The sequence below is a fragment of the Elaeis guineensis genome, chromosome 2 (genome assembly GCF_000442705.2).
Source record: "Elaeis guineensis isolate ETL-2024a chromosome 2, EG11, whole genome shotgun sequence".
NCBI classification, from domain to species: domain Eukaryota; kingdom Viridiplantae; phylum Streptophyta; class Magnoliopsida; order Arecales; family Arecaceae; genus Elaeis; species Elaeis guineensis.
The window spans coordinates 78514284-78537426 of NC_025994.2; the positions used below are offsets into that span (position 1 = coordinate 78514284).

The window sequence follows — 23143 nt, forward strand, 5'->3', positions numbered from 1 at the left end:
CTCAAATAATTCTTTTTGGTTAATTTTTTTTGGGTAAAGTCTTAGGTTGTTACAAGAAAAAACAATATAGCAACACTTGGATTCAATATAAGCTAATTATTAGCTTCTTCTTTCTTAGAGAAAAGCTTACCTCAATTCTAAGTAATCGAACAACTTAATTTTCCAAGAACAGGTATAGCTATGATTTTCTAAAGGAGGTGGTGGTCTTTTCAAAGTGCTCTTGCAATGGACTTCTAAGAATGAAGAAAGTTGACCAGGGCTAGAAGTGGGCTTAAGCAAGTTGGGTCTTGTCGACATCGGATCAGGTTTTGAGCCCATTCCAGAATATAAGAGATGGGCTTTGGTCCAATTTACTACCAAGTGTAGATCAATTCTAGGCCTTGCTGAGACTCAAAACCTAAGCCTGAACTCAATTTGAACTAGGCTCGGCTCAACCATTTCCATTGATATTTGCATATTTTGTATCAAATATTCTAGTTTTATATCATGATATATAGTTGTTTTTATCAAATTGAGTTTCAAGTCACATCTAAATATATTTATTTAATGAATTAGTTTTTTTTTTGAACATGTATGGATTATTAGATGAACAATCTCAAAAAAGTTTTACTAACCCAAAATACAAAGATTTTGGACTTGCTGGTTCACAGGAAGAACTTTTCTTCCCAAAACATAACTTCCCAAGAGTTACTTTCTGAAAAGTTATTTTTTGAGAATAGAATTTTATTATGTTTAGTTGATTATAAAAAAGTGGCTAATTGTAGAGTAGCTTATGTTTGGTTGAGAATTTATTTTTTGAAAAAACTATGTAAAATACCTATTTTACCCTGAGTAGATATGAGACCATACCATTTTACTTCTAAACTTTAATAAATTTTAATATTAATATACTATAATATATAACATTAGACCATAATAATTTATTGCATTAATATAATACTAATATTATATTAATATAATATTAATATTTTAATATAATAAATTTATTAATATATATATAATATAATATAATATTAATATATATATATATTAGTATATTAATATTTATATTAAATTAATATTAATAAAAATATTATATTAGTATAAATATTAAAATATAATAAGTATTCTAATATTAATATTAATATTATATTTATATAAATATTAAGATAATATTAATATAATATCATATCACTATTCAATATTTTATCGTAACTATCCATTGATATTTTGCAAAATCTTAACTATGGATCTTAAAAAGATATTTTGAAAAAAAAAGTATCACAATTTTCTATCTTATAGGAAGTGCCAAAATCCATCTCCACTATGGATTTTTACTTTTCATGAAATATGGGAAGTAACTTCTCATAGAAAGAGCTTTTTTCACTCTCTCTCCTCTTAAAACTCCAATCAAATAAGAGGCTCTTTCTCTACTTTTTTTCCTCTACTTTCCGTCAACCAAACGAGTCCTTTGCTCTTGTTAGGCCAATAAATTTGGGCCAATTGGGCTATATCTAATTTAGATCAGGTCTACTTGGATTAACTTGATCAACTTTTAAGTCGGGCTTGTGCTTGGGCTTGTCTTGAATTCAAGCTGGTGCCCAAAATTCTCCTTTAGGCTTTAGACTAAACTCAGCCTTAGGAAAAAATTTTTCGAACATGCCTAGGGTTGCTTAAAGACGGGCCTAGCTCCCTTATGCAAGCTATAATTATCATGATCCGCTTGTCTTGCATGCTCATAGATAAATTCGTAAGCTTCGTCATTATCCCTAGGGGCTGTTTGGTAGGGGATAATATTTATATCATCCCATTGATGTGAGCTAGGTGATGTGATCACCTTGTTTGATGTTATAAGATTGCATCAGTGATGAAGGATTTGATGATAAATTCAATGATAGCATCACTGTACAATGCAGTGATGTTATCACCACACATATCCCAAGTGATAGCACATCAACGAATATTGATATTGTACTGAAATTATTTTGGAACAAAAATATCCTTAGTCAGTAAATTGAAGAAAAAATAAAAAATCTCATCATATTTTTTTATAGATGCCTATCTATTAGATATCAATTTTATTTTTATCGACATATTTAGTTAAATGACATGGATATCTTTTATTTATTTATTAGATTCTTATTTTATTTTTATAGATAGATATGGTTAATTGGCATGGACAGATAATGCTAAATCCTTTATACTTTTTTTTTCTCATTTTATTTTGGTAGACTAAATCATTCCTAATGGGCAGTCTTGATATTGATGGTCAAAATTGGTTGAACCTAGTCAAGTCCGATTATATATAATATTATCATAATATCATTTTAATAGCTTCATCAAATAAATATCTATAATAATAATAATAATAAATAAATAAATAATATTATTACTACTGCTATATATTTTTGTGAGGAGTTATGAATGAAGAATGTTTAATCAAATTGTAGAGTAATTATTATGTACTAATATATAAGGCTATTTATGATATTTTATACATTATCACTATCACTATTTGGTGATATACCAAATACAGTGAAGTTTTATTTTCAACGATATACCAGACACGGTGATCATATATCATCTCAGTATTTGCATATCACCCGTATTCATATCGCCCCAGTGATCATATCACTCCATTGATTACATCACAGTGATATACCAAACAGCACCCTAGGTTGCATTTGATAGCTGGCAATTTATCCAAATTGTTAGTAATTTAATGTGGTAATCTGGATTACTGTATTTGATATGCTTTTTGGATGGTAATCCAGATTACCTTAGGAAGTGGTGGCCATCCAGATTATTATTTTTTTGGTAATGTTACAATAAAAATTTTAGATAAAATTATCCCTTAAAAAAATCATACAAAATCTATTGCCCAACCCTCCCCCCTCCCCCCACCCCTTTCCACCTCCACATGTGCCCCCGGCTCCGATTCCTCTATCTCCTTTTGCCTGCCCTCAACTCCTCCGCTTTTATCCCCCACTACCTCCTACCTCCTCCATGCCTATTCCCATCACCCCCACGGCTCCATACGTGCTTGCTCCCTCCTCCATACCTCTTGGCCCACCACTTTTCTGCGCCACCACCATACCACATCACTCTCCTTATTTCTCACTAGAAAAAAAGAAGAGCACCAGAGCAAAATTATTGAGAGTATTTTAAAATTTTAATTTCATATTATCAGTAATCTGATTGTCATACCAAATATGTTAATCAAGATTTTCAATAATTTTACTACAACATTATCTGTGTGTATCAGACACAGTAATCAATATTATTGACAATTTAATGATAGCAATCTATTCTAAAAGTAATCCACATTATCTTTCAAGATTGTCTGGCGATGTACCAAATGCAACCCTAAGGACTATTTGTATCATACAAAATAACACTATTATTTTTGTATTAATAACTCTATAGATAACTTTCAATTTGATTATTGAAATCGGAAAGCCTTATTGAAAGGATAATAAAATACTTTTCATCAGCCTTGGGGATTAAAAATCTAGTTAGAAGCAAGGGTGCAATATTCTTAGGGGCTAATTGGACCCCCAAATTTTGGTGCAATATCCTCGTGGATATGTAAATATTATCCAAAAAATTATATATATATTTTTGAATCTCCACGTAACAAAAAATCTTGATTAGCCCAGTGATTTAAATCTTTGAATTCTTTCTCTCACTTTTTTTTCTCTCACTTTTAATTAATATAATATTATTATATTTATTTTTATTTATTTATTTATTTTAATTTATATATTGAATTTTTAGGGTAAAAATTCTGGTCACTGGTCAGAAGAACTCAGTTGTAAATGTGCGATAAAATGAAAGATAAATATATAGATACTGTTTTGAAAGGATAAATTATAATAAATAGCCATTTTACAGGGGTAGATATACGTATACTTCTAGGGGTATATGTATGGAGGCAAAAAAATAAAAATAAAAACACCGACAAAGGAATTCCAGGTCCGTGTCGGGTTAAACCTGGTGCGATCTTGCCCCATTCAATGTCCGGTCCGCTGGGCCGTCCAAGTCAAGTAAATTATATTCTGCATAATTGCCGACTTAATACAAAGCCTTCATTTATTCGGAGGAAGAAAAGAACCCCCACCCCGGCTTTCGATCCCTCTTTCCTTCCCTCGAAGTCGAACCCGCCTGCCGTCGTCCCTCCACTGCCGGCTGTCTTCTTCGTCGGAGGCCGACGCCCCAGGTGAATCTCTCTTCCCCCGTCTTTCTATTTGTCTCTCACCTCTCCTTACGTCTCGTCTTCCGCAGTCACCCCCTTTCTCCTTTCTCCATTTCGTTCTCTCTGCCGTCCTTCGCCGTCTTTTCCTTCCCGATGGCGGCGCTTGGTACGATAGTTCTTGGTTTTACTCCGCTCACACATCCTTCTCATCTCTCCCCAGTCCGTCTCCATCTCTCTGTGTCCCGTCTTTTTATTTCCCTATTGCTTTTTTTCTGTCAACCCTTAGTTCTTTACCTGATTGATGCATTGCTAGGTTATTACTGGTCTTGGTTGACTTGTAAGAAAGTTCTGTTCATGGTTAAATTAACGTATATTGGTCAGATTTGTTTCCTGAAGACCGTTGCTTTATGTGCTTGCATGCATTTTTTTGGTTCATGTTTAGCTAATTTAGGTGGACTCCTCTTTACAAAAAATTGATTTCTGCAAAGAATGCTTCTTTCGACAGTGAAGGGAAAGTTCCTCATGGAAAGGGGATATACATGCCTCAAAAAAATATTTCTTTTGTTTCTTTCTTGTAATTTATTGTAGTTCTGAGAGGGTATTTGCTTGCACATTCTTTTCCCCCTTCTTCTTAGGGGTCATTTATGAAAATTTAAGCACATAACAATGTCATATAACCCCTTTTAAGCAGCCATCAACGATATTTGTTTCTGGATTAATTTTTGTTGTTCGTTTTTCTGAGATTAGGAGATATTTCTCTGATAGTTATATCTGGATATTTATGAATTTCTCGTTTACCTTTCCAGTTTCAATTCTTTCTTGATGCATATGTTATTTTCTTAGAAAATCCGATTACTGCACATCAGTTTACGTTAGTTACATCACCTATTTATTCCCCAAATTATTTTGTCGTGATTAGTCAGATTGCATCCAGAGAAGTAAGCAGAGATGTCAAACGAAAGCCACTTGAAGACATGGGTTGAGGACAAGTTGATGTCGTTGATGGGGTATTCCAAGAGTGTAGTTGTTCAATATGTGATTCGCTTGGGTAAACATCAAATTCTAGATTACTTATGAAACTTGTCTTCTATATTGTGATATATAAATTTACATTTCTTTAACAAAAAACTTCACTTCATATGCAGCCAAGGAATCTTCTTCACCTGACACTCTTATGAGTAAGCTTGTAGAGTTTGGGCTCTCTTCATCAATAGATACACGCTCATTTGCTGCAGAGATGTTTGCTAAAGTCCCACATAAGCAGTCTGGGTTGAGTGTAAGTTTTCACTTAATTCTCATGGAATAGAGGGAAGACCTGACTCTTTTTGTCATGTTATTGTTACTGCCTTTTATGTTCCCACTCCAAGAGATACACAAAGAAGACTATTAAGCTTGGAGAATATAAGTTGATAGCATACTTATTTAGAAAAAAACAACTTAAACTCTCAATCTTTTGGACGTACATGTCTTGTAATGAATGCGAGATTGCTCATAGAACATGAATAGTCAAATTAAAAAAAAAAGGTTTGTTTCAGTACCAGATTCTAAAACAAGGTGTTTTTGCACTACACTTGCACTGTTTGAGTCACCCAGTTACTGCTTCCTTCCACACAATTTCATTGAATCAATTTGGCAGCTTGATTTTCTCAAGTGTATTCCTTTTCTCCTGCAGCCGTGCTTGTCTTCAAATTGTATCTTATGCTTGCTATCATGTTAACCTCATGCTTGTGTTGGCACTTATCTAGATTCCCTGTACCGGTGCATACTGCACCATATCGGACATTCCATATTGGTATTGAACGGATGCTCGATATGGGGGGCATAGCAAGTGTTGATATGCCAAACCGACCCTTACTGACATTGTACCAGCATATGGTATCAGTATTGGTACCGAAAATGATATTGCAAAGCTTGACACTGTCAAACTGGTAAAAATGATTGAATGATAAAGTCTGGACATCCGAAACATTTTTCAATGCAAGTATTAATTTTTAAGTTATTTTTCTGGATATTTGAAACAATTCTCAATGCAATTATTTTTTTTTAAAGTTATTTTTATCATTTTATCATTTTCACTTATAGTGAGAAGTGATAACAAAATGCTTCTGTTGAGAATGGCCTATAATCTGAGATGTTTATGTTCACTGTTCTTTATTTATTCCAGAATTACCAGAAAGAGGAAAAAGAAGCAGCTCAGTTTGCAAAGAAGCAGAGGAGTTACAAGTTGCTGGATGCTGATGACGATGAAGGGGATGACCGACTACCAAGTACCAGTGCAACTTCTCAGCCAGGAAAAATGGGTTCTCATCAAAAGCGTTTTAGAAAGAAGAGCGAAACTCAAGAGAGTGAAGATGATGAGGCATAATGCTACACCTTTTTTCACTTTTTATTTCATATGGTAAGCTGTCAGGCTGACACTTCTCCTAATGGTTCCTTACGTTGTTTTGACTGTGTGCTGTATTGCAGCCAACCACAGTTGGAGAAAATGGCCGACATGTTCGAAGGCGTACATCAGGGGTGGATGACGATGATGATGATATTGAGGTATGCTTTTTTAGTAGGAGGCTTGAACTGGTAACTATCAATAACATTAGATTATGCAACTTTATTTAGGGAAAGAGTTTTATTATTATTGTTGTTGTTGTTATTATTATTATTATAAATCATCTGGATTGAGAAGTTGATCCCTTTGTCAGATACTTATGTATGGTTTAAATAATAACCTGTCATTGGCTAAGTATTAGAAGATAGTACATCATCCAAGAAACTTGCTAGCAGAATATGTTCATTAATGCGCTCTCAAAATATTTTCTTTTTTTAAAGAGAAATTCTATGGGTAATGATGGAAGCTTGAAATGCTGATTGATCATATACTTTATTGCATTCTATGGATAGATTATAAAATCTGACAATATGGAACCTCATTTATGTAAAATTTGGATCAGTTGCATGGTCAGAGTTGCATGGCTTGACTAATGCCATGCATGTATTGTTAATGTATCAGGATCCAAGGGAGGGACTATGATTTAAGACGAGGGGAGAGGGATTAAATTAAAGAGAATGATAGAGAGAGAAAGGATTTGCTTTACTGCTGTAATGCCATTTGAGAGAGAAAATAATTAAGTGGGGGGTTAGGTTCTTTGATGAATAAATTCAGTCATTATATGTGAGTTCTAAGAGGGTTTTGTGAAGAGCATTGACTATTCATGAGGAAAGATGTCTTTGAACTATCGTGATTAAATATAAGAGAAGAGAAGTCAAGGCACATAGTGTCAAAAGTTGTTTTAAATATCTTTATTAAGTTCTTGAAAGGGATGCTACGAAGTTGCATCTCTGTAGAGAGAAGGGAGGGAGGGAGTTGTTTTCTACTTTCTTAAGTTATTAAACATAGTTGATCTGATTTCTTTGGACTTGCATTTAAGGATTGTCAGTAAGTAGAGAATATGATGTTCATATATCTTTGTGTTATACATAGTCTAAAAACTGCTTTATGTCCAAGGTCCAGCAACACAAAATATTTCTTTAAACATGCATCGCTTTCAGATGATCTCATATTTTACATCTCAAAGTATTCCTTCCATTCAAAGAAAAAAATCCATGAGATTGATACCTCATGGATCACTGAGTGTCCCTCCTGACATCTTTGTTTGTACACATTCTTGCCTATAGTTGACTTTGTCTAGTTGCATTGCAATTTATGAGTCAGATGAGCAACCATGCTCTCTAGCGGTAGCCAAAGCCCATAAGAAGTTGGGCCCATAATTTCAGTGTCAACAAGTACTTGAGCAGATGGAATGATTCTTCCTGGATTCCATTGCATATGGATTCCAAATCATTCTTGTGGGGCTGTTCTGTGAACTTAAATTATAGTCTAGATTTTGAGCTTGATAAACAAGATTCTTGATCATTGACAAATTGGAACATTGAAATTGGTTCTGGCTAGAAAAGGAGAAAATTTTCATGGCGAAGTGCAAGAAATCTACAAGAAAATTTGCCTTTTGGTTACCCCCTTTTTTTCTCTCCCTTTTTTTAAGTTAGTGTGCATTCATAATTTTAGATTAATGATGGATCTATTTGGGGAACTTGTGATCTCCTTATTTTCCTGTCTATCTTGATATATTTTGGCTTTTATAATATACTTTCTTCCAAATGAAAGCCTTAGATAATACTTCCTCTGTTTTCCTATAATTCATGTCCCTTCAGTATTAGGTTGTTACCAATATCTAGATCTTTAGAGGTACATCTCCAACCTTGTCCAAATGCTTGGCTTGAATTAGGCTAATCTGTATGCCACATGTTTTCGTTTTATTTCTTCTTTTTAAGTTCTTCTATTTTCCTCTTCTCTCATGTCCGTTTTTTTGGTGGGGGTGGGGGTGGGGATGGGGTTGGGATGGGTTCTTGCCACACCCAGGGTTTCTAATGCTGATAAATCAGCTAACTTGATGGGTGACAGATGTTGAGTTGAATTGAGATACTGTTTTAACTTAGGCCAAGATGGAAGGCTAGAGAAAGTTTAAAATTGAAGGGATATCACAATACCTACGTGTTATAAAATGACCATGTTATCAAAATATCAACTTATAAGTCAGAAAAGGTTGACTACTGTTTAGGGCATTGACTTTTTAAAAGTTAATGATTTAATAAAGGCCCACTTTAGGGCATTGACTTTAAAAATTAATGATTTAAAGAAGACCCACTTTAATATATATATATATATATATATATATATATATATATATATATATATATTTATATATTTATATATATATATATATATAGAGAGAGAGAGAGAGAGAGCAAAGGAATGTCAGTCAATTTGTTGATATTGTGCTAGTTGATGTCTTGGGATATGCTGGGTGAGATGTAAGGGCTTCTATTTTTTATATTTTGTATTGGTGAATATGGATACAAATACAAATTGATATCTCAGTTGAGATTTCTGCTCAGATGAAAACCATGGTTACACCTTTGTTTCATAGGGTATTAACTCATGTGATACTAGTTGACTACCATCATTCGTTTCAGTACAGTCTCCTATTTGTTGCTTTTAGGATACGTTATAACCTATGAAAATGTAATTTCAAGATGTAGCTATTTTGAAGGTTGTCATGTTGGTTGAGCAAGCGCATTTCTAGAAGTTAGATAAGTGATAGATTTCATAGGATAAACTTTTTATGAGGTTCATCTAGCACCTCAGCTGCCTGCAATGCTGGTACGCATTTTGGGGTGGAGCCACCGAGGCTATCTTGGAGTTGGTATTATTTGATAGTTAGTACCACATTAGGTTTGTAACTTTTCAGATGTCTTCTTGTTAAATTTTCCAAAATGTCTATTAACTCTTGGTCAATTGTTGTGTTAAAAGTACTTCTTAATCTTGTCATTTTTCCAATGTAATGATGTGTGATCTCATTGCTCCTTTGCAGTCGGAAGAAGCCAGGATACGTGACCAAGAAGAACGAGAACAGCTGGAAAGGAATATCAGAGAAAGGGATGCAGCCACTACTCGAAAGGCAAGAAATTTCATTACATGATAATCATCATGCTTCCATTTACCTGTTTGATGAAATTGATATGTTTAGTATTTATGGAAAGGGCTTTCTTGTCATACACAAACATTTATTGCACTAATGAGTAATGCTATGAAAAATAGTAGTGTTTTACAGTTTAAAGAAAATGCAGGATCCATTGATCTTCACTTTTCCTGATTATCATGTTGAGGAAGTGAAGTCACTGTCATGTAACGTTTGCATTGAATTTTATATAGTGCTTTTCAGAAATAGAATTAACAGGAAGAAGAGATGGCTGTATCACTTAATTTGGTCTTGAATGTACTTTAGAATTTGTATTTACCAAATGTATGTAAAAGAAATTAATCATCAATGCAACCTGTTCTCTGGATTCATTCATTCTATCACAGCTGTAATTCTTTTGAAAACTATTTTGATAACAATGAATAATCGCTGGGACATTCCTCTACTTTGGACTCTCTAGTCTGCCCTGTCCAACTGCATACTGTCTGCTCAACTTGAATTATCTATTAGTTCCTCTTTTTTTAACTTTTAAAAAACTTCTAATGAAATTATGTTTCTTGTTGTTTTTTGTTTGTAATAGTTGATGGAGCCAAAGTTAACAAAGAAGGAAGAAGGTATAGTTCGTTCAGTTGTGTTTGTTATTATGTTTCTTTTTTAATAAGCTCTTCTTATTTTTATTTGTTGTTCTCTAATAGAGGAGATCATTCGGAGGTCTCAAGCATTGGAGCAAAATGACACTTTAGAACTAAGGTTTGTATCTTCAAATCCATTTTTTTGATCTTTATTGTATTTTTCTTTTGTAACGCAAGATGCTTGATATCATCATTCATACCAGGGAATTCTAGTTTGGTCAGGCTAATGTAATTATAAAAATATAAATAATCAATTGTTGTGGTGGTAGTAGATGAGGTTGAGTGCATTTCTGTTGCAACATATATAATCGTCTGGGAAAATCTTGGGTGGATGAAGGGCTCAACAGATCATTTAAGTTTTTTATTTCATTTAATGGTAGGAAAGTTTGATCCAGGAAAGACCATTGCCAAAAACAAAGAAGAAGAAGCAAAGAGCCACAAAAAAGTTTATTGACCTGTAATACATTTTGAGGACCTAGAGAATGGTAAATAGTATCTTGTCATTTTCACTACGTGTATACTGACTTGGATGAGTATTGGAGGTCTGCTTAAAATTTTTAGGCACATATGTGTCACAAATTTATATATTAGAATTGAAAGTTCTATGTCAAATATTGTAGATTCACAAACTTTTAACTTCCTTCTATTTCTCCAAGTAAGCCCTTCACATGGCGATACATTTGGTATCAGCTTGATGTTTAATTTTGATTTTGCATTTATTAAAGAGGCATCAATTTTACATAGCTCCTTGTTACACAGTTATTGGTCTGCACAATTCTGATTTAGAAAATTGTCTCATAATTGTTCTTTTTTTTTTGTTTGTTTGCTGTCCTTGTGTATCAGAAAAGTTTCAAGGCAAGTATATCTGCAGAAGAGGAGGGACCAGAAGCTCTTGGAGTTGCGGTATGCCTGAAAATGCCTTTATGATTGCCCATTTAATTCCACTTAATTTCGTGAACAAGATTATGTTCACGCATTCTTTTAGTTCCATGCTGATTTAACTAATTCTGACTCTGTACAATGTGTTGACACTTGCTGATCTTAGGGATGATATTATTGATCATGAGTATCTCTTTGAGGGTGTAAAGTTAACGGATGCAGAAGAACGTGAACTAAGGTAAATCATATGTACAGTTTGTCTTTCTTATTTAAACTAAGGCATTATTATAATGATATTTCTTTTAGGTGATTCTATTTTTTTGTTAAAATATAATTTAATATTTTTTTAATGTTTTAGTCATGGCAGCTTGGTGGCATGTTTTGTGAATGCAATTCTAGCAGTTTATAAATTGCTGCAATTTGCTTTATCAGTTCTTTTCCCTTCCCTTCCCGCAGCCTTCAGACAGCTCGAGCACTAAGCTGAAGTATTCAGCTAAAGAGAATGAACTATGAGAACCTCTAATACCTGGCAGATGGAAAACAGTGGAATCTTGAATGCATAAGATCCACAATACATAAAAAGTCAAAATAAAACCATGAGATAGTTCTTTAATTTCTTTCTACAAATTTCTTAATGGTCAATATTAAATTGCAGACAGGAGATGAATGGAAAATACCAGTGGTTTCCATATGGCTGAAAGTTGCATTTTGACTAGCATTGCTAGAAGTGAAACTTGAGGTCCAAATGCAAAACTGTTTTCTTTGTTATTCATATTTTATATGACATTTCGTTGCCCTTTTTAGATAAGAACCCTTTGTTAGATTTAACAGCGGCACAATTGTAGATGGTATAACCATGTTATAAGCAAAAGCCATGTGCTACATATTCTTGCAAAACTTCTGTTCACTACCGTTGATTACATCAACTGTTATGTTCATGGAGGAATATGAATGTGATGCATACCTGGACAAATACGATTCTTGGTATTTGCTTATTGGTAAAGGCATAGGCTGTGTGTACTCTTGACATAGGCTTCAAAATGCACCGCATAAATATCAAAAAAATTGCTTTCTTGTCACAGTCATAGGCTTCAACATGCACCACATTTTTCAAATGTTTTCAAGTCATTTGCGTTAGAAATTCTTGATTTAAATCTCTCTTTTCAATCTCACCAAAACAATGTTAAATATATATAGAGGTGCTTCTGAAGTGAACTTAGCTTGCTTAAAGGACATTTCTATTTTATTAAAATATATGAGCATGTGTTTATATTTCTCTGTTTTAGCATTTTCATTCGTTACTAGCCTTTATGTACACAAAGACTTGCTGCATTCATGACCATGGAATGATGAATTCATTAATGGACATTTTGTTGTTAAACAACTTAAGAGAATCTTTGTGAATGTCAAAGAAGTATGTACTATGTTTAAAACTGTATATGGTGCTTATTTCCAGAAAGCTAAACATAATACAGTAGTGTTAAATGAGTTCTTGAGGCTTCCCTTTGTAATTGGCCAATTTGGAAAAAAATGTATGATGACTTTACAGATAGAAAAGCCTTACAGAGAATTGTACATCTATTTTCACATATGGTTACTTTGTTAGCATAACATTTACACAATCATCTGAGTCTTTGATGATGCATAATCAAAGTCTATTTGCAGGTACAAAAAGAAAATTTATGAGCTTGCAAAGGAGCATTTGGAGGATTTTGACGATATTAGTGAGGTAGTTAATCTTTCCTTTTTGATTATAAGCCATGGCACATGTTTATTCTTTCATCATCATCATCATCTTCTTCTTCTTTTTTCTTCTTCTGTCTTCTATGTCTTTCTTCAATTTCTTTATCTAGTATGAGAACTCCATAAATAGGAAAGACTTCAGCTATTGTTACTATTCATTGCCACTTTGGTTCGTGATTGATTACCAAGGTGGTAGCTGGAAATCATATTGCATAGGCAATGACTGCATGGACACTAGATCCCCATGATGTGAGTGGCTGCCTATGCTTCGGTTGCCATCTAAGGTTTTATTGATGGTTACCAATTATTTACCAGGAAATTGTCTTTTTTATCATACAAATATATACACTATAATGCACATCCAAATAAATAATAGTAACATATATACATTGCACCTAAAATGCAATCTGGTTTTATGTAGGATTTAGTCTTTCACATGGTATTCATATGCAATGCTAATATATAATAATTTTTTTTCTGTTTTCTTTTATAAAAATGACACATGAATGCTAATGTGAAGTTAGATAGATCAGATAAGGGCCCAAAGAAAACTCATTTCATTGCTATATGAAAAATTAAGGAAGAAAATCTTTTCTCAGAGCTAAATAGGTAGGCTCAGAGGATCTTTTCAAAACTTAAGTTGGAGTTCAATAACTAGCAAATTGGAGAACTAATGGACCTCAAGTCCCTCTACAACTTGAGTGATGACAACTATTTCACAATGTCTATATCAGTTTCAAATATGTTCATATATATATATATATATATATATATATATATATATATATATATATATTTATATATATATATATAACAGATTTAACATTATAATTAAAAAAATTGAGTCAATATGGTTAGCCTTTAGAATGATCAACAACATCATCCATATCTTTAACTTAATATCTGTATTTGTATCTAGATATTCAGATATCTGGATCTGATACATCAGGACCATATCTGTGTCCTACTATTTGTATTTATGTGAAGATATCTGGGTGTTTGTATCCATGTCTGAATGATGCAACAGCATCATATCAGTAAATCACACCTTCACCCCTAAAATCAGAACTAGGAGGGGGAGAGAGATTAAAACATACCTATATCCATATTTTATGTTAGGCAGATGTGTGAGCATTTTTGCAGTGCTCTCGTCTACATGAATTTATGCACACTTGCATGCAACAACTGATTCCATATGCAGGATCGGATATGGTTGCATTACATGGTTTGTTTCTAGCCTTCGACTTGCTCAGTTATGTAAGACATTATCCTGGAACTGAGCACCATAATCATAAGAAGTTAATTTTCCTGTCATTAGGAAGTCATTATCTGGTCAAGTATCAACTGTTTATGATTTTAATTTGAAAAGTTTATGGTATATGATATGTGAAATTATGTCTGGTCATGCTTATCTTGTTTCATTATGTTATATTATTATCATATTGTCAGCATGTCTTGGCTGCTATAGTCTATGATGATGGCTACTTTGCACAATACAGTCCTTTGAAGACAATTCAAGTTCCTTGCACATTTTTCTCATCATCTCAAATCGAATATCTCATACTCAATTATGACATTCAATGTTTTAGTGCATTTTTTTTTTTCAATGATAATAATTATACCCAAATAAGTAGTTATGTAGAGGAAACAACATAAATTTGTTCCATAGTAAGAAATACTTTCAGGAACTTAAACAGTGCCATTCATTACTTCCGCTATGAGATTTCACTTCCTACTAGTTTTCACTTCCAGTGAATTTTCTTGGACCTTATTTATTTGCAAGTGCGCATGTTGGATTATGTTGTTTGTAATAGTTGTGCATGATTCACCAAGTGCACCAAACATGTACAAACAGTGACTTGACTATTTACCTTTACTGGTGTTAAGGATGCACATTTTGAATTCCATGTAAGGCTTGGCTGATTAGAGGCAACATTCTAGCATATTTTGGTATATAATCTCTAGTTCTGAGTTGCAATACGTCTTCATTTTTCTGCTTTACATATTAATGCTGTGAGTCAAGCCATCAATAAGTTTATGCATGTTAATCTGCTAAACTTTGTTTCTATGAGCTGCTATTTTGAGATCTAAATGGCCTATTTGCATGCAACTATCTATAATCGTCAACTGTCTCAAAAGCACTAACTCCTCTCAACTGCAGTATCGGATGCCTGAGGCATATGATCAAGAAGGGGGCGTAAATCAAGAGAAAAGGTTTGCTGCAGCTATGCAGCGTTACAGGTTAGTTCACTTACGGCAACTAATTCAGTTGCCATCATCACTGACAAGAAACATCATGTTTTCTATGTTATCAGGGAGATGCTAGACTTTGTTATGCGCATTATGTTAACTTTTTTTTTTTTTTGTCTTGCCAGGGATCCTGATGCCGGAGATAAAATGAACCCATTTGCAGAACAAGAAGCATGGGAAGAACATCAAATTGGTACTGCTTTTTTCTTTTTTGGGTTAAATGCTTTTAATCTTTATATCTGGTAGGTAATGCCAATGATAAAATGTAAACTCCAAATGAACATGATATTTAAGCTCCATAGAATGGAATTCTAATTTAATTATGCACTCATTGCAGGAAAGGCAACTCTAAAGTTTGGCTCAAAAAATGGAAAGCAAGCAGCTGATGATTATCAGTAAGCTATTTTATCTTCTTCTTCTTCTTCTTCTTCTTCTTCTTCTTTTTTTAAAAAAAAAAATTTCCATTTTCTTTTTGTCTTCTCTTTAGGTTCTTTTGATCTCTAGATTGGTATGTCACTTGAATTTGCTATATATCCACATTATTTTTTCGATTTATGTTTCAACTAGTGATGAAAATACCATATTGAACTATTATGGATATTAGTTTTCAAGTAGGTGTCATATTATTGTCTTTCTGACATTGTAGTCATCCTTCTATGTTAATTTTAATTAGATATACATATCACTTTTATCTTAGGTATGTTTTTGAAGATGGGATTGATTTCATCAAGGCATCTGTTATGGATGGCGTCCAGGCATGTCAAAGAAAAAATACGATCAGCTTTATGGCATATAAAATTTGATTATGGTGACACATTGTGAGGAGTTTTCTAACTGTGGATATGTTTTTACTTGGACAGGCTGAAGATGAGTTGCCTTCTGAGGAACCTGACGTTTCATCTGCAAAATCTAAGCTTGAGAAACTGCAAGTAAGATATTTTACTTTACTTATGACAAATATGAGGATTTAATTGTTAATTTAGAAAGTATTTCAGATAAATATATATCTTACATTTCATGGTTGTGCGTTTGATATTGCAGCGCACATTCCTTAGAGCTTTTAATTGTCAAACTTAGGCTTTATATGTTAAAATTCACATCAAATTTATGCCTTACATATCAAATTTCATCAATTGCAAAATGTGATATGTTAACATTTCTTTTCCTTTCCAGGAAGAGAGAAAAACTCTGCCTATATATCCATATCGAGAGGAGCTACTACAGGCTGTTCATGACCATCAGGTTTGTGAGTATATTTTAGTAACTTGTATATACTTACTAATTTTTAAACATTTTCTGGATACAAAATAAAGTCAATAATTACTTAGGAAAAGTCATGGATATGTTTGTTAAGAAATTATTCTAATTACCTTTTTATGTCTAAGGGCTTATGTTCATACGTTTGTTATTTGCACAGTGCTTTCATATGCCAAACCAATGTGTTTACTTCTTTTTTCTTTATTTGAAGTAATATTTGCATTTTTTTACTTTCTTGTACATGCTATTTTTTCATAAAATTCATCATATAGTATTTTGTAAATAAACTGTCTGATCATCAATTCCTGTGGTATGAATGTTGTTGTATGTTCTCTTTATTCTTAGTAGGTCCTCGTTATTGTTGGAGAGACTGGCTCTGGGAAGACTACTCAGATACCACAGTATCTTCATGAAGCAGGATATTCAAAAAATGGGAAGGTACATCAATAAGTCAGATTAAAATGTTATATTGCACCTTTTTTAGTCTTAAAAGGAAACTGCCCAGTTTTTGTCTGCCGGCGTCCTTCACCAGTTAAATGTCCTTACAGTTGATTCTGGTGATACAGATGCCTTTTTTTTTTTTTTTGGGTGAAGAAGATGATTTTCTTGTCATATTAAGAGTTACTCTTCATCCGCATATGAAACAGCATCTTATAAATTTATACAGCATTAGGCATTGTCAACAATTTATCACATTGTTTTTTTTCTTTTTTCTTTTATCCTTTTTTTGTGGAAAAGTGGTCCTTTTCGAGGTCAAATCATTGCTGATCCTTGCATACTCATAGAAGGTTGATGTTGTAACTTCTAAGATGTTGGAAATCATAGGTCCTTGGGGCCCCTCATAACTTGTTGCCCTGTGGTTGATGCTACTTGATGCAAGCTGTTGATGCTGTTCACCACTTACCACTTGCTGCTGTAGCTGCTATGTTATCTCAATCCTAGTTTTGCATAGAGCACCAGCACTGGGCACTTAAACACTGATATGCTCCTATAAGAAATTCTGAGATATTAACAGGATCTGCCGCACAAATTTGTTGTCCATTTGACATGACACAGCCTTCTTTAATGAAAAAAAACAGAAATCCATGTTTTACTTATCATTGGTTCAAGAAAAAGGAGTCCTTTTCTTGTTTTAGCTGATGGGTGATTACTGAAACACTTGCAGATCATTGGCATAGAATGACTCTTTGAGCAAAATGAACACAGAAGAATATATGTAATCCCTATGTTACCTTGACAGTCACACCAGTGCTCGGAATCCATTGGATGCGTATCTGAATTAGATATGCATTAGACTCTTGGATATCTATCAGATTTTTGTATTTGTACCCACCTACCATCCTATATGCACCCACCACTCAAGTGCCAATACCAACCAGAATCGTATCCCTGCCCCCTTGCCCCAGTGGCAAGCATTGATGCCATTTGAGCAAGTGCTTAGTGGTCTATAATGATGTTAAGATGTACTTTTTAAAAGATTAGGAAGTTTGAATGAGAAACATGCATTATCAGAAGATCTTAACAAATTATATCTTTTAACCATCTATTTTATACAATATAAACACACATTTTAGTTAATATTAACTTTTCTTTGTATTCCTGTATTTCACCTTTTTTTCCTTCCTAGCTGAGGCTGACACTTGGACATGTCTCTTAATTTGATTCTAGTGTGTGCAACACCACATAATCCCTGTCTGGTTATCTTTAAGTCATGAAGAATCAACCGGTACTTGGTCTACTGTTCCCTGGTTTTGGTGGATCTTTCCAAATTCAAAACTGCCACCCAGATGTGTGGGATACAATATGCTTTACAGACCATGGCTTATGCTGTACATTTGAGTGTGGGTTTCATGTATTGTAATATGCTCATATCAATTATTTTCTACGTTAAACACATATCAATTGTATAATCATGATTTGATGTTGGCTTATTTTTATTTTTGCAGTCCTTGGCTTCAAAAGATCGAAAACTTTCAATTCGTAGGAACATGTTCATATGCTTAGAGAATTACCTTGATAGTATCTGATTAATGATATTTTAGTGACCTTCTGTATTTATTATAGATTGGATGCACACAGCCGCGCCGTGTTGCAGCAATGAGTGTTGCTGCACGAGTGTCTGAAGAGATGGGTGTTAAGCTTGGTCATGAGGTTTGTCCCCTTGTACCTGTTTCCTTGCTGAACTTTCAGACTTACAATTTAGACCTGCTATTGTCTCAAAAAAAAACTTCTAACCTTGCAATGAACTGACCTAGTATTTACTCAAACAGCTTTCTGATTGTTTGCTCCTAATTCTTGTTTATTGGTTGGTTAAAATGTGCAGGTTGGTTACTCTATTCGTTTTGAAGATTGCACTTCAGACAAGACTTTTCTTAAATATATGACGGATGGTATGCTTTTGCGTGAGTTTCTTGGTGAACCTGACTTAGCAAGCTACAGGCAGGTTACAAGGAAAACGGTCCATTTAACTGTATATCATCATATTAAGTTTGATTGGTGATGTCCTTTTTTGTCTTTTTTTTGTCGGATATGTTAGTGTTGTGATGGTAGATGAAGCACATGAGAGAACACTTTCAACAGATATCTTATTTGGTTTGGTGAAGGTAAACTGGTCACTCTTGAAATTCTTTTATTTTTTGGCAGTCTGTGGTAGATATTTATGTTCACCATATATTTTACTTGGGAGTCTGGGACTCTAATTGAAGCTAGAAGATATTTTTCACTTTGTAATATATTATCTTGATAGGATATTACTCGCTTCCGGAAAGATCTCAAGTTGCTTATCTCAAGTGCCACACTAGATGCTGAGAAGTTTAGTGATTACTTTGACTCTGCGCCAATTTTCAAAATACCGGGGAGGCGATATCCTGTTGAAATACATTTTACTACAGCACCTGAAGCAGATTATATTGATGCTGCCATCGTCACTGTTCTTCAAATACATGTGACTCAACCACCTGGTGATATTCTTGTGTTCCTTACAGGGCAGGAAGAAATTGAAACAGTTGATGAGATCCTTAAGCACCGGACACGTGGTTTAGGAACAAAGATAGCAGAACTCATAATATGCCCTATCTATGCTAACCTTCCAACTGAGCTCCAAGCGAAGATCTTTGAACCTACCCCAGAAGGTGCTCGCAAGGTTGTCTTGGCAACAAACATAGCAGAAACTTCACTAACAATTGATGGGATTAAATATGTTGTTGATCCTGGATTTTGTAAGATTAAGTCATATAATCCCAGGACTGGGATGGAGTCTTTGCTAATTAATCCAATCTCAAAAGCATCTGCAATGCAAAGGGCTGGAAGATCTGGACGTACTGGACCTGGAAAATGCTTCCGTCTGTATACTGCATATAATTATCACCATGATCTTGATGATAATACTGTACCAGAGATTCAAAGGACTAATCTTGCGAATGTTGTGCTCACTCTTAAAAGCTTGGGTATTCATGACTTGGTGAATTTTGATTTCATGGATCCACCACCATCAGAGGCATTACTCAAGGCCCTTGAACAACTTTTTGCTCTTAATGCATTGAACAGCCGTGGAGAGTTGACCAAGACTGGAAGAAGGATGGCAGAGTTTCCACTTGATCCCATGCTTTCCAAGATGATAGTTGCTTCAGACAAATATAAGTGTGCTGAAGAGATTATATCTGTTGCTGCAATGCTGTCTGTTGGTAATTCAATATTTTATCGTCCAAAGGATAAGCAAGTTCATGCAGACAATGCAAGAATGAATTTTCACACTGGGAATGTGGGAGACCATATCGCACTGCTCACAGTATTCTCTTAATTCTTATCTATTTTTATTGTACAAATTCTCATTATGAAGAACACGAGTCTTAGCTTCATTTCCTTCTAGTTTGTGTGTGGAGTGGTTGACATTCACCACGCTTGCTTATGTTGTTTCAGGTATACAATTCCTGGAAGGAAACTAACTACTCAACTCAGTGGTGCTATGAAAATTTTATTCAGGTTTGATCAAATTAACTCAATTGGTTTCTCTTGTTGTTAGATAATAAATTTATGACATGAATATGTATAAACTGCTAATGTAGTCAAACTTTAGATAGTTTCTCAGTGATATTGAGCCCATCGGTATCACTTCTAACCAGGGCCTAATCTAGGACTATATTCCATTATTGCACATTCATGGTTGGATTAGGGTTGAATTGGTTGAAACATAAGCCAACACTGCCAAGTTCTCCTGTCATTGTCTCAGTCTGTATCCTGGATATGGACCAAGGGCGATATAGGACAATTTTTTTTTAGAACAAAATATTTACGTAGCGTTCTGTTTTCTGTTTGTATGTTTATTCTGATTAATAAGATCTCACATGTTATTAATGTCTCACAAATTTCATTCAATAATTTATTTTCATGTATTTTTGTATGATTAGCCCTTAGATATGGTACCCAGGGCATACTGATGGCACTGAAGTATATAAAAGTGTTCTGAAGGCATTATGTTCACTCGCTTTCGGGTTATATTTTCATTATCTTATTGTTGTTTGCATATCAGCCCATTTCAGAAGAGCTTGTATGAACAGTTTTTTTTTTACCATGCAGGTTCGGAGTATGAAACGTGCTAGGGATATTAGAGACCAGTTGGAGGGGCTCTTGGAAAGAGTTGAGATTGAACTTACCTCAAATATGAATGAGTTGGATGCAATAAAAAAGGCTATAACATCAGGTCTAGGGCAATTTCTTGTTTTTTATCACTGTTTTTGATAATTGCAAGTGGATTTTTTCTTGATGTAAAGTTCTCTTTCAGGTTTTTTCCACCATTCTGCAAAGCTGCAAAAGACTGGTGCATACAGAACTGTTAAAAATCCTCAAACTGTCTATATACACCCAAGTTCTGGTCTGGCCCAGGTGAGTCATCTTTATACACCTGATTAATAAATTTAAGCTTTTGTATTGGGTTGTAAATAGTGGCCAAAATGCAACACAAGTCAGTGCCATTTTTAACTACTTGTCATGGTAACTATAAGGATGTTTGGTACTCCATATTTGTACTTCCATTGTGTAACATACAAGTATTGCTACCAAGGAGAGGGAGGAAATCGTTTGCTCTTAATGCCAAAGACACGCATGCAAACAAACAGCTTGCATGCTTTGTGTTTTCAGTTGTATTGACTAGTTCCTTCCCTTGCTTGTCTCTCTGATCTAGGTGCTTCCTCGATGGGTTATATACCATGAGCTTGTGCTTACCACGAAAGAATATATGAGACAGGTAATCCATGCTTTTGTGATGATTGATTGTTTTCTTCTGTTTTGAGTTCATAGGGAAATACTCATGAACTCATATCTTGCAATTAATGCAGGTTACAGAATTAAAGCCTGAATGGCTGGTAGAAATTGCACCTCACTATTACCAATTGAAGGATGTTGAAGAATGTAAGCATGCTCTGGTTTTCTAAGTCTTTTTTCTCATGTAAGTTTTTCTAGACAATTTGCTAAGCCAAACCCCTGGCAGCTGGATCGAAGAAATTACCTCGTGGGAAAGGGCGGGCTGCATTGCAATAGCTAGTTCTGGATCAAAGAGATGACCTTGCTGGAAAGGGTGTGCTGCAGTGGAATATTTAACCGTGGCAGCTGGATCAAGAAAATTATCTCATGAGGGACAGCAGGCGGCATTATAGTTGCTGACCAACTGTTGGAGGAATCCTTGGCTGGTGGAGCATGCTTTTGGCGTGGTGTCTTTGGTTGCCAAAGAAACTGTATATAGTCATTTTCTGTATCATTAGAGAGAGGAATGTTGCCTCTTCTCCCGTCAAGTTTTACTTCTACCCCGTAACAATTCATTGTAATATAAGAAATACAGGTGGTCTCAATCTTAAGCAGAGTGATAGCTGACAAGCCACCAACTTTTTGATGGCTGTTTTGATGGGTAAAAGTTTGGAGCTCATGAATTAAATCAAAATTAACTGTCCGTTGTGATTTCTTGGCTTTGCTAGTTTTGAACAACCAAATTGTCGTATGATGTCACTCACGGTCTAAACCAGATCAAATGATGAGACCCAAGGGTCGTTTTAGAAATGGTAGATGTTGATTGCAAAAGAGCTTCCATGACTCCGTTTCAGACGGTGGGAAGCACTCGAGTACATTTGATCGTGAATATTTCTTAGTGGAAATCTATGGTATCTCTCTCAAAATAAAAGTCAACATTGGTGATCGTGAATTATGGTGTATAAAGATCTAGAAAATCTTATAATTATATATTTTAGAGATCTTTTATTTATGCACAGAATAAGTAGAAACAAATCTTAGTTTTATGGCTAGTGTGCTAAAGTATGTCGTACGCCATGCAATATGCAAATTTAAAATGTTGATTTTAATATGTTCTTCTAAATATACATAGATCAAATTTTGGATAATTCGGATGTTGTAGACTATGGATGGAGCCATATTATAATATAATTAAAATTGTCCTTTTCCCATCAATTTGATTTATCGGTAAAAAATTTTGAAATCACATGATTTTTTGTTTTGGGACATTTTATGCATCGTATATTATGTTCAATTGTATAGATTTTTATTTTGAAAGATCTATTATTAATTTCTATTTAACCTTCTTCCTCCATTGAGTCTTCATTTCACTAGTTGTAGCAGATAATTTTTCAAATTGTGTTGAAGATGTTTCCAATGCTAATTCCCCAGAAGCATGA

The 23143-nt window shown here is 34.1% G+C and overlaps 1 protein-coding gene across 3 annotated transcripts; it reads left to right on the forward strand.

Annotated features, from left to right (window-relative positions):
- Positions 1 to 4059: 4059 nt before the first annotated feature.
- Positions 4060 to 22371, forward strand: LOC105058147 (pre-mRNA-splicing factor ATP-dependent RNA helicase DEAH1). Of its 3 annotated transcripts, none has more exons than XM_010940973.4 (28): positions 4060 to 4198; positions 5094 to 5222; positions 5320 to 5450; positions 6339 to 6533; positions 6641 to 6718; positions 9598 to 9684; positions 10286 to 10319; positions 10401 to 10455; positions 11181 to 11240; positions 11383 to 11454; positions 12882 to 12945; positions 15121 to 15200; positions 15335 to 15402; positions 15547 to 15604; positions 15907 to 15964; positions 16070 to 16138; positions 16383 to 16451; positions 16815 to 16904; positions 18531 to 18617; positions 18790 to 18905; positions 19003 to 19069; positions 19213 to 20253; positions 20385 to 20447; positions 21042 to 21165; positions 21247 to 21347; positions 21646 to 21708; positions 21800 to 21872; positions 21952 to 22371. In XM_010940973.4, the coding sequence occupies exons 2-28, from the start codon at positions 5123 to 5125 to the stop codon at positions 21999 to 22001; spliced, it is 3153 nt and encodes a 1050-aa protein (XP_010939275.1). In that variant the 5' UTR covers positions 4060 to 4198; positions 5094 to 5122; the 3' UTR covers positions 22002 to 22371. The 3 variants fall into 3 exon arrangements, with proteins under 3 accessions (XP_010939275.1, XP_019710845.1, XP_019710847.1); XM_019855286.3 differs by having other exon boundaries at positions 4070 to 4198; positions 5098 to 5222; positions 21952 to 22195; XM_019855288.2 differs by lacking the exons at positions 4060 to 4198; positions 5094 to 5222; positions 5320 to 5450 and having other exon boundaries at positions 6421 to 6572; positions 21952 to 22195.
- The last annotated feature ends 772 nt before the right edge of the window (positions 22372 to 23143 follow it).